The sequence below is a fragment of the Fomitiporia mediterranea genome (genome assembly GCF_000271605.1).
Source record: "Fomitiporia mediterranea MF3/22 unplaced genomic scaffold FOMMEscaffold_8, whole genome shotgun sequence".
In the NCBI taxonomy this organism is placed as follows: domain Eukaryota; kingdom Fungi; phylum Basidiomycota; class Agaricomycetes; order Hymenochaetales; family Hymenochaetaceae; genus Fomitiporia; species Fomitiporia mediterranea.
In genome coordinates this window covers 1,664,657-1,682,285 of record NW_006760393.1, presented here as the reverse complement: position 1 = coordinate 1,682,285, position 17,629 = coordinate 1,664,657, and the positions used below count along the sequence as shown (strand labels likewise).

Below are 17,629 nucleotides of genomic sequence, written 5' to 3'. Positions count from 1 at the left end.
AGCACAGCTCGCTTGTATATCCTGCGCGATATATTCACTGGAACCTTGGGCGACCAACAAAGGATTAAACGAAAATATGAGGGTGGCACATGGAGAAGTGTCTACTCAACGCCAAGTAGGCCTAGTTGCCTTGAGACTGATATCACCACTGTTATTTGCATCGGAAGGTGGCAGGCTGATCTTCGGTCTCGACTGAAGAGATGACCGAACAGACAGTGGTGTTCTGCCATGAAACAGTGAGTTCCGTTTCACGCGCTTCGCAGGCGTATGCACAATAGGGACCCGACGCGGACCAGTCCTTGTTGACGTTGCGGAACTATTCTCTACCTCCCGGTCTGGAGGTGGTAGAAGACCACCAGAGCGCCGTCGCTTTTCGCTGCGCAGTGGCCCGATGCTTGATCGTCGCCGTCCATTTCCAATATCTCTCCTAGCTCCAGAGTCAGACGTCTTTGTTTCATTTGGTCCGTCTGTCGAAGGGCTCTCCTCGCGCTTTCGCTTCGCGGTTTCTAGTCCAGTCACGCTCGAACTACTCGCAATTGAACTGTCTGGCGGGCTAGGTAGGTTGACTAATCGGTTTGTAAATGGACCACTGCTGGACAGTGGTTGAGAGGCTTTCGATTCGTCATCCTCTACCACACTACCAAGAGAAGATGAAGCGCTCCTCGCTTTCAAAAACGACGGATCAAGCCGACTAGGTCGTCGTGGTCCAGCCCTTGAAGAGGACACATCACGAGCAGGGAGGCCTGAAAAGCTCGAGCCGGAACTATCATCCGTTTTCTCGTCCTCCCAGTCGCACTCGGATGTCTGGGAGTTTGGATGAGAATCGATTATAAGAGATGGATCCTTGCTGCTCCCATCCCCGCCATCAACTAAGCTCCCTTGTCCAGCCTCGTCTTTCCATTGTACTGCCTTCTTCTTCTCTTGTGGCCTCAATGAATGTCTCCTTGCATGTAAGCCACTAGAAAGAAGACTTGACCGGAGTGACTTCCGAGGAGAACGATGGAAGCGGCGAGACGAACTGTCTGGAATGCTTAAATGGGCCGAGGAGACACGACGTGCAGGTTTTCCTTGAGTTTGCGATGATGCAGACTCGGAGTTCAAAACAGGGGAAATATAAGAAATTTTGCCACCAGTTGCTAGGAGTGCCAATCCATCGCTGAGTGAGGGGTCAATATTTCGACCAAAGAGAGCACCAAAGGTCGTATTGTTGGCTTCAGCTAAATGATGGAGTGAACTCGAGATGTTTTCTGCCTTTCCAGCAAGCCTGTCTGTTTCTTGAGCAGCCTGCCGTAACGCCTTGCTCCCATCCTCAAGCATCATGGTGCATCTCGTTACAACGCTCACAAGGTTCGTGATCAACTCGGATTGAGCGGACACAGACGCTTGCAGAGCATCTCGCAGAGCCTCTGCTTTCAAGAAATCCATGTGAGTCTTTCGATACAGAGCATCTAGGCGCACGTTCTCGATACTAAGTTCGTCAAGCCTATCTGAGCGTCTTTCCGTCACTGCACGAAGCATAGCTTCAAACATGCTGTTCGCATTTTGTGATCTCGTCAATTGCACCTGTGGTTCAGAACTTGGGTGCAATTGAGCTTCTTCCGATGAAATGAGAGACTCTAACAGGGTCTGTTCGGCAGCGAGATCTGGTGTCGACGAGCTTGTAGCTAACTGCGCCCTTATCTGTGTCAGACGACGAGCATATGCCTCGATCTTTGCGCGAGCTACGGATAGAACAGCCTCGCAGCGACTACCCGCGATAATGGATGGGCGTGTTTGTTCTGCCTTCCGTTCGATATCATCTCTAGAACGGTCAACTTCAGCCTTCGCTTGTTCTTTCTTCCTCCTGCTGATTTCTGCTTCGCCGTTGACCTTTCCAGCAAGCTTGGCTTTGAGCTCGGCGACCTCCAGATTAAGTCTGTTGATTGCTTCGACGTATTGTCCGACGTGGCGATCAACATTGACCACATTTCTCGTAACAACCTTCGTCCTGATTTTCGAAGCACGATCTGCATAGAGGAGCGTATTGTGCGTATCGTCGAAATGGTTGGACGCTGGTGCGATGCATACAATCATGACAGTCTTGCAATTCCCGCCAAGTGAGAATTTCAGTAGTCGAGTGAGCTTGCTATTTCGATATGGGATGTGTCGAGTAGCACCTCCACTTTCGCATAATGCGTTTATACAATTTCCAAGAGCCAGCAGTGATTTATTTATATTCGCACCTGTAATATTTAAAAGTCAGCTTAACATCCAGTCCATAGTTACGTCCATACCTTCCACCATTCGCTGTCCCATATTCGTCGTAGCAGCTGCTCGTTCACTTCCGGCGAGATCAATGATTGATAGAGTTGCCATAGTGCGTTGTTCTGTAGTCGACGCAGTTCTCGGCGATGATGAGACATGCACCTGAAGCACAGCGTGCGAACGAGAGGAAGTTTCATTGGCATTTGTCGGCGATTGTGTCCTACGGCTATTACCAAGAAGTACTATCTCCTTTATTTGGTCTGCGCTTGTTGGATGAAGCTCGACCAGGCCCACAACCTTAACCGACTTGTCCTCTCGGATTTGAAGACCACCACGGGGAGTAGGTGTTCCAGGCTCTGCAAGTAGGTCACGAATCTCTTCATTATATATCTCGAGGAAAGTAACGTAAATGTCGATATTGTTTTCGCTTCGTCTTTCCTCGATTTTGTGAAATAGGTCAGACATTGTTAAGTAGATTAAGCCAGGGTCTGTGTCTGTCCCACTTATAGTATGCGTTTTGCCGCAACCAGTAGCCTATGGAATCAAGTTAGACACGAGTATGCTCAGCGGATAATACAACTAAACAACACGACGTACACCATATGCGAACACAGTTGCGTTGTAGCCATCCAGGAGACGATCTAAAAGCGGTCTGGCCGTGGCTTCGTAAACGTCGATTTGTCTAGCATCGGCATCAAAGACACGGTCAAACATGAAGCGCTTGTCCTTGTATCGCTTTGTCCCAGGAGGTACGAAACCTCGTTCAGCGAATGCCTTCGCCCTATCCTTCTCATCCGGATCGAACATCAATATGCGGTCGTCAACGACCTTTACGACCTCCCTTAGGCACGATGTGGATATCGCAGATCTTCCAGGAGTAGAGAGAGCGCCATCAGTCCGAATTCCTGCATCGAAGTATGGGTCTGGTAATCGAGCAGCTTCCCAGGTGTTTGGTGGTCTGACACGGACTATTGGCCAAACAGTCAGTGCGAGTCACGCAAGACAGTGGGTACAGACACAAACCTGCTACTGCGATGGAGCCGGTAGCAGCCATGTTAGTGGCACCGGAATGGTGATGCAGCTAGTTTGACGTAGTGTGCAGCGTTGAGAACAAGGTGGCAAATAAAGGGACGGGCAACATCGAGGCTCAACGACGAGACGCGAAGCAAACGTATCACGTGATGGCGTAATCGGCTATAAATTTGAGTTTTGGTGATTTGCTCCCTTTCCTTAGTCCGATTTCCTCGGCTACCATGATGACCACTACAGAAATTCGAGTAAAATCGCCAGCTGATTTCCATGTCCATCTCAGACAAGGTGAGATGTGCGAGCTCGTGACGCCGCTCATCCGGGCTGGAGGTTTCAGGTTGGCCTATGTCATGGTTATTGTTTATCCTCAAACTCTATTCATATCAGTATTCTTAATTCTCTCAAGTAGCCGAACCTTAAGCCACCCATTACTACAACGGATATGGCTCTCAAATACAAAGCAGAACTACAGCGCATAGACCCACAGACCGAATACCTCATGACACTCTATTTATCTCCTGATTTAACTCCTGAGGAAATCCACAAAGCAGCGAAAAAAGGCATAGTCGGTTCGTATACTCGGGAACTGCATATATGCGTCAACTACTCATCAGTAGCCTTCACTATGCGTTAAGGTGTCAAATCATATCCACGAGGAGTAACAACCAATTCTGAAGGCGGCATTGAGTCCTACGAGGCATACTATCCTGTCTTTCAAGCCATGGAAAAAATTGGCATGGTCCTTAATCTACACGGCGAAGTCCCCTCCGATAATTCTACCGTCAGTATGCATATAAAGCGCTCCTTAATACAGCTAGACCTAAAATGAAATGGAACAGAATACCTGTGTGCTAAACGCCGAGATAAAGTTCCTGCCTCATTTAAAATCCTTGCATCAACACTTTCCGAAACTCAAAATCGTGCTTGAACATGCGACTACCCGCGCTGCCGTCGAGGCTGTCAAGTCTCTTGGTCCTACAGTAGCCTGCTCCATAACGGCTCATCATCTTGCGCTCACCGTCGACGACTGGGCAGGCCAGTCCTTTCATTTTTGCAAGCCTGTTGCAAAATACCCGGACGATCGCCAGGCACTACGCGAAGTTATCCGCGAAGGTCAGTTTATACCATGTTAATCTTTCCAGCCCCGTGAATATGTGACCTATGGGAATTCTTTGCAGGACATCCTCGATTCTTCCTAGGTTCGGATTCGGCTCCGCATCCAGAGGAGGCAAAGAGTACGGCCACAGCGCTGCATGGTTGCGCTGCAGGCGTATTCACGTCTCCCATTTTGCTCCCGCTAACGGCGCATCTCCTTGATTCGTTCGACGCCTTGGACAAGCTTGAAGCATTCGTTAGCTCCAACGGACGCGCGTTCTATGGAGTACCATTGGCGGATGGTGCTGGTGATAGCGTGGTGTTGAGGAGGACATCAGGCAAGGGAGTGGATGTGCAGTTCTCATTAGGTAACCACACCGTTGTTCCTTTCATGGCCGGACAAAAGCTTGAGTGGGAGATAGCCAATTAATTTAATTGTACGTAGCAGAGAGAGAGACTCGGTCTGTTATAGGAAAGATCAATCAAAGCTACTGGGTACTTTGACGTCCGGATTGCCGCAAGCCGTCATGCCATCATGGGATTCATCCGCTCTTTTAATACATAATAATAAAGACTTCACCCGGATGTTCCTTCTCCACGTCGCCGCGTTCTTACCTTCTTCGTACCTTATTCTCTGTACAAACGCCGGAATTCATATACTCAGATAGACGCTTGGGCGTTTGGCGTTTCTCTGTACATGGTCATGAAGCCAACCCTCCTCGTGCAACTGGAGTGCCCAAACCGCTGACTTCTCCACGCCGGGCGCGCACCTGAACGATTAGTGCGACACGTCAGCAAGGCAAGTATTCGAATTCCCGTCCACCAAGAGGCAATACGAGATTGTGACCATCCGAGTGCGAGTCAAGACGAGGGTATATGGCGAAGAAAAACAAATACCGCACGCGGGTCGAAAGTGTGCCGGAGGAGGAAAATCATCATGATGGAGGTATTTGTTCCCGATTCAGGCATAATTGCGATACACTGATATTGCACTGGCTGAACCAAACACTCCCACTCAGACTGGAATACTGCTGGTTGGAATCAGGAAGGATGGGCTCAGAGCGGGCATGATCAAGGCGGATGGACTAATGCACCCGTTCTCAACCCAGACGTCCTTGAACCTGGTGACTCCATCTCAAACGCGTCGTACGCTGAAACGAACACCAACTGGGATCCCACAGCAGTGCCGTCTCCTCCTCCGAAAGACGCTCCCATGCAAGGAGCAGCTACGAATGGATGGGGCTGGGCTGGTGCCGTCGCTGAGCAGCCTGCAAAATCAGCTGTGAAAGGGCGACATCAATACGAAAATGCAACTACTCGCGGCATGCAAAGTATGCTAAGCGCTATCGCGGAACAACGTCAAGCACAACACAATCAGCTTCAGAATCATCTACAACAGCTTCATCAACACGCGCAAGACCTGCCATATGCGCTCGCAGGCCAAGTTCAGGAACGTGGACGCGCGAAACAAAGCAAACACAGACGAGAAGGAAACACGAGCTGGGGAGCTGCCTGGCAACAGGCATCCGATGCCGGAACGTCACATTCCAAGCGTGCCGGTGGAGTGAGCTGGGCAGATGCTTACGGTAACGCCTCTGGTGCAGACGCTGCACAACAAGCAAGCAATGTAAACAGCTGGGCGGGAACAGGTGAAGGATCAGGAACGACAGCTAAATCCAAAAAGAAACGAGCGAAAGCCGGAGAACAACAAGGCAAGACTCAAACTAATGGCTGGGCAACTGAAGGCGGTGAATCGTCTTGGAATAACAATGCATGGAATTCCGTGCCATCCGGCGCGGCAGCAACGTCTGTTACACCCGGAGGCTTTGGCTCAACCTCGGTGGGCGGGTGGGGAGCGAATACAGCCGCGGACGGTTGGGGAACGCATGATGCTGGTGCTCAGGCGTCTGCTTTAGACCAATCCCAGAGCTGGGGCGGCTGGGGTGAAGCTCAGCAGGAAACACAGAAGGAAAAGACACCTAAGGTGACTATCACTGCACCTAGTTCTGTTGGTGAAGAAACACTCTTATCATCAAAATCACAGAAGGGAATCTCTGGCTTCTTTTCGAGAATGTTTAAAGGCCGGGGGAAGGAAAATAAGAAAGGGAAGGCAAAAGAGAAGGGTTTGCCGAAAGATCCTTGGGTAGAGGAAGCGGCAGCAAAAGTGAAGAAGAAAGAGAAGAAGAAAGAGAAAGACGGTTGGCCAGGGGAAGAGATCGCAAATGGGAAGGATTTCTGGGCCGGAGATGCGATAGCTAATGGAAACGACAATGCTTGGCCAGGGGTGGCAAATGGACAGACCGATGCTTGGGCAGAAGAAGCGATGGCAAAAGGAAGGAAGGACAAGGAGAAACACGTTCATGTCCAGGAACAGGGCAAGAAAAGGAGCTTGCTGAAGAAGCAGAAATTTGCCGAACCAGAAGCAACAGCATGGCCAGCTTCTGAAGAGGATGGAGATGAGGACGAATACGAGGACGAATGGGATGATATTGGAGAGACAAACGAGTGGCCTATGGCAGCAAACACTGGCTTTGGTGATTCTGCTTCCGCGGTACCGTCGAAGGCGTCCGACGCTTGGGCAAGTGCACTGCCGGGCGGTTCAAAAGTACAAACACATCATGCTGAAGGGCAGTGGTCGGAAGCAGGAAGATCACGGACAGAAACTCAGATTGCTGAACATCGCTTCGTCGAATCCAATGGAGAGGCCCTGGAACCAGCTGATCGCGCATTCTTTTCCAAGGAACGTCTGTCTCGAGATAGGATGTTTTGGTTCTTTGATCCTCGTACGTTTGGTATATATTATTATTGGACGGAGCTCGGCCTCATCGTAAATTTAGATAAGGACCCAAGGGTATTCGCTTTATTGGATTGGATAGAGCGTCTAAAATATCCGCTGGCCGTATTTGGGGTTTGTCTTAGTTCTTACAGGCCTTACCTAAACCCAATGCTAAATTGTGTCGTTCCACAGTTCAGCAAATTCCTTGAAACTAAGGAACGCGGCGCTTTATTCGCGAACGCAGACTATAGATCACCTTCTGCACCACTGGAACCTGCCTTTGATTGGCTAACGTTCGACAAAGTTCAAGCTACGAAGGACAAAATTTTGCAGGAGTCACTGGCATATTACAATCCATCGGCGCAAATTCTGGTTTTTGTCTTTCTCCTCTCGCCATCCAAGAAAAGCATGGCGATTTGGCGACGAAAACTGCCGTTGCCGGATAACATACGCCTCACCTATGGGACCCAGATAACAAAAATGGTGGCTAGTCTGAATAAGCCTTACCACATACGAACGGACGAGTGAGTGTTTTTACCTGTGCATTTCATTCGAACCTGCCTCATTCCGAATGTACTTGACGTCGCATCTAGTGAAATAGAGCGTTCAGCGTCAAACAAGAAACGATGGCTGAACTGGGGGCGCTAATGGTTTATATCATTCTGCGATTACTCTGCCGATTTTATTTCTCGTTGTTTCTCAAGTTTCTTATTTGTGTAATTCTCTGAACTGCTTTCTCAATCGTGTATGGCTATCCATTCGCTAGTCGCTTTGTATTTCTACTTTTCAATCCTGTCAAGCTTTCCCCTCCATGCTGTAGTTCTCCGTGACACCGAGTTATCCGCATATTTATTAGATTAAAATTGCCTTTTGCCTTTGTTCTGCAAGCCCTGCTGTATGACTGTCGCTTTGTAAACTGGTCCTTGCTATTTATACATTGTACCAATAGATCCAGATGGCAACTTTCTTCCAAACACGCAGAAAATCACACATCTAAATAGACGTTACATTAAATAGTGCGCTGTGTACGAATAGGAACGCCGATACACCCAGTTTCTAGTTATGCAGGAGCAATGCGCCCGTATTTTCTCAAGACACGTAACTCAACATCCGCCCCACTCCACTTGTAAAGCCCATCAGCTAAAGCAAGGTTGTCGCGTTCCGCCTTGAAGAGTTTTGCGAAGTCTTGTGGTTGACCTGGCATGGCGCCTGGCATCGTCGCGTTGGCATAAGGGTTGACCATCGGATCGGCCCCCACCGCAGCTATGTTGCATAAGGTTCGAAATGTCCTCAGTCATTGCATTTCGCAAAGAAAGTGCAAGCAGCCTACCGTTGTCATTCCCAAGAATTAGGCGGTAGAGACCGTTGAGTCCGAAGAAATTGAGGAAGTACCACGAGAGAGAGGACACCCATCGAACGTCCATATCAGGTGTTTCGATTCCGCGTTGAAGCATGGATTTGAATCCCAGAGTCAATGGGAACGGGAGCTTGACTGCAATTGGAAGAAATTTACACATCAATCGCTATTATTGGGAGTCGGAAAGAGAGTAAGGAAACGTACTGAGCACAAAGCCTTGGAAAAAGAAATTGATCCAGCCCATAAGAATCATTTGCGGTACCATCATTACTGCCTGCGTTTTCAAGCCACCCATCATTCCTTCCATCGCATTCGGGTCCAGAGGGTTCGGTGGAGCCGCAGCAACTTCTTTACCGTCCTTTGAAGTCGGTGGACCATCCTTCAGGTACGTCCCTGCTTCAAACGCTTGATCGAGATGACTTGATATTGACTTGTAGTATATAGGAGGAACGGGAGAATAGGATGCGCTTTCACGCAGAATCTGAGAACGAAGGAGGGCACGTCTGGTGGATCCAGGTCAGCAACACTTTCAGTGACATATTACCAGCGCCACGACAAAAGACGTACTGTTCACGAGTTGCAGTGCGCGACAGCTTTTTAGGAGCAGATTGCAGCAAGAGAGCAACATTATGTCGCAGTATTCCCACCAGTATCTGGCCGTACCAAAGATGTTAGAGACGCCAGCGAAAGATGCTACACATGGCACACACCATGACAAGGGTGATGGGAAAGAGGACCCAGTCGCGAATTTGCGGGTCAAGATATAACGAGACCCTATACGAATAATCATGTTTAGGAAAGTTGAACAATCATTTATTGAACGGAACACGTACTCCATGTTGACGAGGTAGGAGAGAAAGGTAACGCGGAGTTAGCCGAAGAGATTCAAGATCGACGCGTACGACGCGTCAAAAAATAAAATAAATCGCGGAAAGTCTGCGGGTCCGAAAGCGGCTTCGACTCATTCATGTCTTTCACTGACCTTTGCTACAATCTACGTACTTCTAGAATTCTTTCATAGAATGTCAGACTTTGGGAAACATCTCAAGAAGCTTGTCGACTCTACGACTCTAGCATCTAGCAGCGATCAACGTGCGATAGATCAATGGACGAACTTCACATTAAGGTGCTGCAGGCGCTTCTGGCCGGTATGAAGCGCTATTTTAACGATATTCTTTTGCCATCTTTCGTAGCTCGAACAAGTCTGGTAGTAGTACGCTTGAACTACATCTACAATGTCAAAAACAAATTAACACTCTCACTGGGATCTAGGTAGAGAAGATGCACTTGAGATTGAAGGCCTCGACAGCGAGACGGCTCTGCCTTCTGTTTTGGACCATTTCTCCGTACCCGCTGAACCTACGTTTGGTGGAGCTCCGATTTCTATTAGACCTCCCACGGATCCTCTTGAAAAGCTTCTCGTGTGCGTACTCTATTTTTTTAGCTGGACTCGAAGGAATCAACCTTACAAGACTGGGATACAACAAACAATACATAGGAAGCCCAATATTTCTAACATGCTTATGGCTCTACATTCAATCCTGTCTTCTGCCAAGTCAGACGAGACTGCATCTATAGAGCTTGCAGAGCTAGTTGGCTTCGAGGAGATCGAGCTGGTCTCCGACATCATTGCCCAGCGCCAAATGGCTGCGTCTAAGGTGAGCACTTTCACTCGTTGACATCGTATTACGCATGATAACAGGCATAACTAACATCTTTTGTTCCTATTTCGTGTAGCTGGAAGCGCTTCTTACGAACCCAACACCCGTGACACGTACGCCGGAGGCAAGCCAGTCTGCACCACCGAGTGTACACGGGAGAAAGAAGGGAAAGAAGGGCTATGGATCGAGACGTTAGTATTTTTTTGGTTTCCTATTTGTCCGTTCTTTCGCTTACAACCATTGTACAGCGGATACGCCAACCATTGATTTGGACCCTGTAGCGGCGCAGCGTCGTATTGACGAGACACTTCGTGCTAATGCTGCTCGACCGCTGTTCACGGGGATGGCGGTACGTCGTTGTGTCCCTGGCTTTATTGAGTATTGTTATAAATACATACTGCTTTACAGTATCATATGGAGCAGGAAGTTCTTCCTCATGTGTACACTTCTTCCTCGTTCCGCCAAAATAATATCTTGTCCGACGCTGGCGCAAAGTATCTGCTTCCTGTTGACACAGAACGACATATGTACGAGGTGCGTTTTTTCAATAATCCTAGATTATTATTCATTTTTATCCTCATTACTCTCGGCCTTGACAGGAATATGAGGAAGTGATAATCCCTCCCGCGCGTCCTATCCCCCCTAGAGTGAATGAAAGGTTAATATCTGTGTCGGAACTTGACGATCTCTGCAAGGGTTCGTTCCCGGTGCGTTATTATTATGAGAAAAGAAGGCACCTTATTCTTAGTAGACATAACAGGGCTACTCGTCCTTGAATAGGATCCAATCGATCGTTTATCCGACTGCATATAGCACGAATGAAAATATGCTCATTTGTGCACCCACTGGTGCTGTTCGTGTCTCTTTATTTTTAATCGGCAATCTAACCGATTTATATCTGCGACTGTAGGGCAAAACGGACGTTGCTATGCTCTCGGTCCTACGCGTTCTTAATGAATTCAGGTCTGGGAAAAGCGAGAAAACAGCCCTTGCAGCTCAGATCCGAAGGGATGACTTCAAGATAATTTACGTGTAAGCTAGTATTATTCTTTTAATGCTGCATCATGTTGAATCATACAGCGCACCCATGAAGGCATTGGCTTCAGAGATCGTTCGCAAGCTTGGAAGACGGTTAAAGTGGCTGTCCATTAAAGTTAGAGAATTGACGGGTCAGTCATGCTTTCTCAACAATCAAATGCATACAGTTAGCTCATCTCTCCTAGGTGATATGCAGATGACCAAGGCAGAGATTGCCGAAACACAGATCATCGTCACGACACCGGAGAAATGGGATGTCGTGACAAGAAAACCAACTGGCGAAGGAGAACTTGCGACTGTAAGGGCGTTTGATGTTGATCGCCTCATCAAGCATGCTAATCACCTGTCCATGTAGAAAGTGAAACTTCTCATTATCGACGAAGTCCATTTACTGAATGATGAGCGAGGCTCCGTTATCGAGACAATTGTCGCTCGTACATTACGCCAGGTAATGATTAATCTATATGTTATGAAATCAGAGACTCAGCAAGCTTTCAGGTGGAATCTACGCAATCCATGATTCGTATCGTCGGGTTGAGCGCAACCTTGCCAAATTTTGTTGATGTTGCCGATTTCTTGCGTGTCTCTCGGCAAGCAGGGTTATTCTACTTCGACTCATCCTTCCGCCCTATACCACTTGAGCAACACTTCCTTGGCTTGCGTGGAAAACCTGGCACCGCCCAAGCACGGAAAATTCTCGACAATGTCACATACGAAAAGGTGACGAAGCTTGTTGAAGAGGGGCATCAAGTGATGGTGTTTGTACATGCACGAAAGGAGACGGTGAAAAGTGCCTTTGCCTTGAGGGATGCGGCGCATCTGGGGGGAACACTTGACAATTTCAGTTGTCAGGAACATGCCAAATGGGATCTGTTCCGCCGTGAAATTGGAGAGTCGAGGAATAAAGAAATGCGAGAACTCTTCGACTTAGGCTTTGGCATACATCATGCAGGGATGCTACGCTCAGACAGAAACTTGATGGAAAGGTTATTCGAAGCCCGAGCAATTAAAGTAAAGCTCCCTAATTCGCTCAGTTCTCCTAAGTATTTTCTGATAAAGGAGTTAGGTACTTTGCTGCACCGCGACTCTTGCTTGGGGTGTCAACTTACCTGCGCATGCTGGTAAGTAAATGGCACTCTCGTTCCGAACATTAGCCTGATTTCGTCTGCTATCCAGTCATCATCAAGGGCACCGAGGTCTACGACTCGAATCAGGGCAAGTTCGTAAACTTGTCAGTACTCGATGTTCTTCAAATTTTTGGGAGAGCCGGACGTCCAGGGATGGAAACAAGTGGAGAGGGATTCATTTGTACAGGAATTGACAAACTAGATCATTATCTTGACGCTGTCACTGCTCAGGTTTGTCGTCTTTCTCTGCGCTTGCTTATTTTCCTGTTCCTTATCGATATCTTCATTATCCTCAGCATCCCATTGAATCAAAGTAAGTGAAAACAAAGGAATTGTCTGACAAAACTATTTGACCACTGAATTGTCAGATTCGTGGAGGGCATGTCAGATTCGTTGAACGCGGAGATCGCATTGGGAACAGTCTCCAATGTCGCGGAGGCTGTCCAATGGATAGGATACACATACCTCTTTGTCCGATTGCGTAAAAATCCGCGGTACCACGGTAAGCCATTCGCTAACCAGAAACTCCACGGGGCATATTCATCCTGCATTACCAAGGTATCACCTATGAGGAAGTTATTGATGATCCCCAGCTCGGGCGAAAGCGGCGTGAGCTAGTGCAACGTAAAGCAACACAGCTCGCCGAGGCTCGCATGATAGTATTCGACAAAGAACGAGAGACATTTGCGAGTACGGACCTCGGCCGGATTGCGGCGAAGTACTATATTCGAGCACAGACCGTGGTCATCTTCAACGAAACCTTCCGTCCGAAGATGAGCGAGGCGGATGTACTGTACATGCTATGTAAGAGCACAGAGGTACGTCGTTATCGAAATTGACAAGGCGCGCCGCATCGGAGCTGACAGCAATGCACAGTTCGAACAGATTCAGCTACGAGAGAACGAAATAAAGGAGCTGAAGTACTTTTTGGAAGACCAGAATATCGTGCCGTGTGAAGTAAAGGTTAGTGCGTTTCGGGTTCAGAGTGCAATAGCCAGCTCAACCTTCCTTATCCAAGGATGGTACGAACTCTAGTCAAGGGAAAGTAAACATCCTTTTGCAAGCGTACATCTCTAGAGTCTATCCCGAAGATTTTGCGCTCGTGTCAGACATGGCCTACGTCGCCCAGAATGCAGGGCGCATTATCCGTGCTTTGTTAGAGATCGGTATCAGTCGAAAATGGGCCAACGTCGGCTCTGTGCTTGTATCCTTTAGCAAAGCTGTGGAGAAACGTATCTGGCCCTTTGATCATCCATTCATGCAGTTAGGAGACTCGCTGAAAAGGGAACTTATGGTCAACTTGCAACGCTTCGCAGATGATTATACGCCCGGCGAATTGGCACAGATGACTGCACAGGAGCTTGGTGACCTGGTCCATATGAACACGACGCACGGCTCAGCACTACTCAGAGCTGCTAAGGAATTCCCAACGCTTGAATTATCGTATGAACTGCGACCTCTGACATCCGATCTCCTGCGGGTTTCTGTGCACGCGAAGCGTTTGTTTACATGGGGCTCAAAACGCAAAGATACGGTTGAGCCGTTTTGGATTTGGATAGAAGACCTGGATGGTGGCAGCATTTTGCAGCTCTCACACGTCATTTTTCGACAGTCTACTGAACAGGTCGATTGCGACTTCATCGTGCAAACCACGGATGCTATGGCTGTTGAAGGTCTCACTATCCGGTATGTCTCCGACAGATGGATGGGCGCAGAGGATGAGCTGCACGTGGATATGAGTTCACTTGTGAAGCCGAAGGCCTTTGAGTCTTTCACACAAATCCTCGCCATCCCGTTTCTGGATTTGGAAATACTCGGAAACGAAACGCTAAAATCTGTTTTCGGCGCAAAATTGCAAAATTTGAACGGCGTGCAAACTCATAGCTGTTGGAGCATGCTGAGTACGAATCAGAATGCTTTATTATGCGCACCTCCTGGTTCAGGCAAGTCATTACTGGCACAAACGCTCATTGCGTAAGTCATCTGCCTTCTCATTTACGTTTGCGTTACTTATCCCGCTGTAAATTAGGAAAACACTCCAGAAGGCAAAAGCAGGCTTGTGGGCTCTCGTCATTTCGCCAAAACGGGGGATTGCGACGGATATTGCATCTGGATTACGTCAAGTACTCGGACCCTTGGGTATTCCAGTCGAAATAATCGGACAGGCAGCTTCATTTTCACATCAAAATCGAAAAGTCGTTAGAGTAATACACCCTCGTGTTATATTAGACATGTTGGAACATCCAAGCTTCGCAAACGCGTCCGATTTCTTACGTCTCGTTCTCTGCGAAAATCTTGAGCTCCTTGACGCGGAGTACGAGTTAGCGATCTCACTATTGCTTCATGCAACGCAGAATCGACCAACACGATTCGTTGGACTTTCTACATCCTTGACGGATGCGTCTGATTTGGCTGATTGGCTTCGAGTGCCATCGCTATGCATGTCCTGTTTTCGACCGAGCGATCGAGAACAAGACTTACGGACGTCTATCCAGACTTTCACGATTCCTTACTCTGCAGCCTTGTTCAAATCCATGGCAAAGCCCGCGCATTCAGCCATCTCGTCCGGTGGTGGGGAGTTCGCTCTGGTTTTTGTTCCCTCACGGAGCCAATGCAAGCCTGTGGCCAACGACCTCATCACGCAATGCGCCATGGACCTTAAGATGCAAGGTTATCTTCCTGTAGACACGTCTCCCGATGCACTTGAACCCTACCTTGCTCGGCTCCAGGACCAGACGCTTGCAGACTTGATTACCCGCGGTATTGGTATTTTCCACGACGGCGTACACCGTTCCGACCGTGCCCTCATGCTCGAGCTATGCGCGGAAGGCATTGTTCGCGTGCTCATAGCCCCGAGAGACGCATTATGGTCCGTACCCATGCGTGCTGGTGTCGTTGTTGTAATGGGCACTCAGTACCTTCGCTTTGATGGAGCAAGTCGAACGGAGGATCCTTCCCGTCGCGACCGACAGATTGCTGAATACCCTCTTGCAGAGGTCGTGCATATGCAGGGCCGTGCAGCACGTCATGCTCAGGCTGGTCACTTCCATCTTCTCTGTCAGGCAGAGGGTCGCGAGACTCTCACGCGGTTCCAAGACGAGGGTATCCCACTTGAATCAACATTACATGAGTCGAGTGTTTTCAAGGATTGGTTACATGCTCGGTGGAAGTATGGCCGCATTTCATCGGTGGACACGCAGCAAACACTGGACATCCTATCGTGGACGTATCTTACAAGGCGGATGGAAAGTAATCCGATGTACTACGACGCAGTACCAGGCGACCTAGACACTTCGTTATCAAGACTAGTGGACCGACTTCACGGGGACACCTGACTAGCTTCGACAACTTTATCATTAGATACACGATAGAAAGAGCAATACAAAGAGACAGCAAGTTGTAATCTAGCAATCTATTACACAGGAATTTTCATCATTTACCGCAGATATTTTGCAAGGCCCTGGAGGCGCTCTCCAGCCTGCTTCAGAGTATCAATGTCTTTACAGAATGCAAAGCGCGCGAAACGTTCTCCGATGCCAGTGTGCTCTTCGCAATAAAACTGGATAGCCATTAAGAAAGGGATAAATTAACGTACGCAATAAGCTCACCTCGCTAACAGGAATGGAAGATACTCCAAGTTTCAAAGCTATGAACCAGCATGCCCTAAATACAATCTCAACACGCTGACAAGATGTATGCTCATTCGGATACTTACTTGAAATCCCTACCTCTACCTTCTACGCTCTCCGGGAAAGGGAAATCTTCTGGCCAATGAAGAGTCGATATATCCTTAAGCAACAGCATAAGCACCAATCGTTCCAGTTCCTCAATAATAAGCTTACCAGAAGCACAAAGTAGCTGCCCTGAGGCATAGTGTATTTTAGTCCAAGGCGATCAAATGCGGAGACTAAAACATTGCGACGCTCCTCGTACTCCTTGTTCTGGATCTCGAAGAATTTGCGTTCATCAGCCTGTTCTAGACCGGCGGCCGCTGCCTCCTGAAGCGGAGAATTGGAACAGAAGACGATGCGAGTACTAGCCGCGAGAGTCGGGGCGATAATATGTTCTGGACCAATCAGATAGCCAACACGCCAACCTGTTGCTGCGAAAGCCTCTGAAAATCGGTAATGAGAAACAGGAATTAAATGCTGCTCGTTATCCGAAATTATAGGTATAGAAAAAAACTTACTTCCTGCGGAATAAACGGAAACAGTACGATCCCACATTCCAGGTAGCGTGGCAATAGGGACATGTTCTTTGCCGTCAAAGACCAAGCAGTCATACTAGAGGGTCAAAAATCAATTGTGAACGGTGCTAAACCGTTCAATCCGGACTTACGACTTCGTCGGACATCACGAGGACGTTGAATTCCTTCGCGACGTCCGCAATCTTTTCGAGTTCCTCTCTTGTGAAAACTTTACCGACCGGGTTGTGCGGCGTGTTTATAATGATCATCTTTGTCTTTGGCCCGCAAGCTCGCCTGTAAAAGGAAGATGAAGACGTAGTTATGCGTGAAGAGTATTCTGGCTTACCGCAACTCGTCAAAATCAATCGTCCAGTCATTACTTGTAGTATTTTCCATAGCCTCTGGAGGCGGGTGAAGAGGTACATAGACCGGCTTTCCTCCGTTAAAGACCACAGAGGGCAGATACTGATCGAAGTATGGCTCAAACATGATCACTTCATCTCCAGGGTCCAGAAATGCAGTGAACACCGAGTATTGGCCTGAAAGCAAATATCATTTATCGTTGAAAATATTGCAACAAAAATATCACAGACTTACCCTCGTTCGCACCGCTGGTAACCAGTATCTCGGTTTCAACATCAAGGTCTCTGCCTAATATTTTGTCATAACGCTTCTTAATAGCCTGTCTGAGCCTCATTCGTCCCTTAGGGTGCGAGTAATGATTCGCAGACGTGGTGTTGAGTGCTTCATCTGCAGCATCTTTCACCCATTGCGGAGGTGGGAAGTTCATATAACCCTGGCCCAAATTAATGCAATCTGAAGGCAGATTCGCTGCACTGAGAGCAGCCAGTACTCCTAGTCAGCGACGTTGGATGTATGCGTTCGATGCAACTCACTTGAAGACCGACCAGACATCCTGCGCAAGAGCACGACCCTCCTTCAGGCGCGAAGCTAGCTGGAAGCGCGGAGCGGACTTGATTCCATTGACCTGGGGTGCACCGTTGATGCTAGCCATACTCCGAGAAAGAATCCTGAGTGATCTGGGGGCGAGTCTGTTCAGCTTGACGGCGACAGTTATAGGTCAAGACGCGGATAGATCGTCGTCACAGCCTCAGT

General features: G+C 48.4%; 6 protein-coding genes across 6 annotated transcripts; 3 read left to right on the top strand and 3 right to left on the bottom strand.

Moving 5' to 3' along the window:
* Window positions 1–105: 105 nt before the first annotated feature.
* FOMMEDRAFT_141885 (kinesin-domain-containing protein) lies at window positions 106–3,298 on the bottom strand (the record flags this gene model as incomplete). The annotated part of the gene is made up of 4 exons (XM_007268407.1): window positions 106–2,222; window positions 2,274–2,778; window positions 2,842–3,212; window positions 3,268–3,298. 4 exons carry the CDS (start codon window positions 3,296–3,298, stop codon window positions 106–108), a joined length of 3,024 nt encoding a protein of 1,007 aa, XP_007268469.1.
* Window positions 3,299–3,500: 202 nt separating this feature from the next.
* FOMMEDRAFT_110814 (dihydroorotase) lies at window positions 3,501–4,833 on the top strand (the record flags this gene model as incomplete). Its single annotated transcript, XM_007268406.1, has 5 exons — window positions 3,501–3,626; window positions 3,683–3,842; window positions 3,909–4,054; window positions 4,113–4,386; window positions 4,452–4,833. 5 exons carry the CDS (start codon window positions 3,501–3,503, stop codon window positions 4,796–4,798), a joined length of 1,053 nt encoding a protein of 350 aa, XP_007268468.1. The 3' UTR covers window positions 4,799–4,833.
* A 763-nt stretch (window positions 4,834–5,596) lies between these two features.
* Window positions 5,597–8,044, top strand: FOMMEDRAFT_147792 (uncharacterized protein). Its single transcript, XM_007268405.1, has 5 exons — window positions 5,597–6,352; window positions 6,413–7,151; window positions 7,206–7,276; window positions 7,337–7,668; window positions 7,738–8,044. The coding sequence occupies exons 1-5, from the start codon at window positions 5,693–5,695 to the stop codon at window positions 7,790–7,792; spliced, it is 1,857 nt and encodes a 618-aa protein (XP_007268467.1). The 5' UTR covers window positions 5,597–5,692; the 3' UTR covers window positions 7,793–8,044.
* Window positions 8,045–8,204: 160 nt separating this feature from the next.
* On the bottom strand, window positions 8,205–9,345 carry FOMMEDRAFT_110811 (uncharacterized protein; the record flags this gene model as incomplete). The annotated part of the gene is made up of 6 exons (XM_007268404.1): window positions 9,335–9,345; window positions 9,212–9,275; window positions 9,069–9,154; window positions 8,706–9,004; window positions 8,475–8,636; window positions 8,205–8,407 (listed from the first exon to the last, which is right to left on the bottom strand). Exons 1-6 carry the CDS (start codon window positions 9,337–9,339, stop codon window positions 8,205–8,207), a joined length of 819 nt encoding a protein of 272 aa, XP_007268466.1. The 5' UTR covers window positions 9,340–9,345.
* Window positions 9,346–9,814: 469 nt separating this feature from the next.
* Window positions 9,815–15,662, top strand: FOMMEDRAFT_141883 (Sec63-domain-containing protein; the record flags this gene model as incomplete). The annotated part of the gene is made up of 20 exons (XM_007268403.1): window positions 9,815–9,924; window positions 10,000–10,159; window positions 10,239–10,353; window positions 10,411–10,511; window positions 10,571–10,696; window positions 10,762–10,869; window positions 10,923–11,015; window positions 11,073–11,194; window positions 11,243–11,331; window positions 11,386–11,498; window positions 11,556–11,648; window positions 11,699–12,211; window positions 12,267–12,321; window positions 12,377–12,558; window positions 12,624–12,640; window positions 12,696–12,829; window positions 12,886–13,145; window positions 13,204–13,290; window positions 13,346–14,301; window positions 14,357–15,662. Exons 2-20 carry the CDS (start codon window positions 10,019–10,021, stop codon window positions 15,660–15,662), a joined length of 4,611 nt encoding a protein of 1,536 aa, XP_007268465.1. The 5' UTR covers window positions 9,815–9,924; window positions 10,000–10,018.
* Window positions 15,663–15,763: 101 nt separating this feature from the next.
* FOMMEDRAFT_135437 (PLP-dependent transferase) lies at window positions 15,764–17,528 on the bottom strand (the record flags this gene model as incomplete). The annotated part of the gene is made up of 9 exons (XM_007268402.1): window positions 15,764–15,886; window positions 15,936–15,990; window positions 16,043–16,116; window positions 16,170–16,441; window positions 16,517–16,610; window positions 16,666–16,807; window positions 16,860–17,052; window positions 17,111–17,349; window positions 17,410–17,528. The coding sequence occupies 9 exons, from the start codon at window positions 17,526–17,528 to the stop codon at window positions 15,764–15,766; spliced, it is 1,311 nt and encodes a 436-aa protein (XP_007268464.1).
* Window positions 17,529–17,629: the final 101 nt, after the last annotated feature.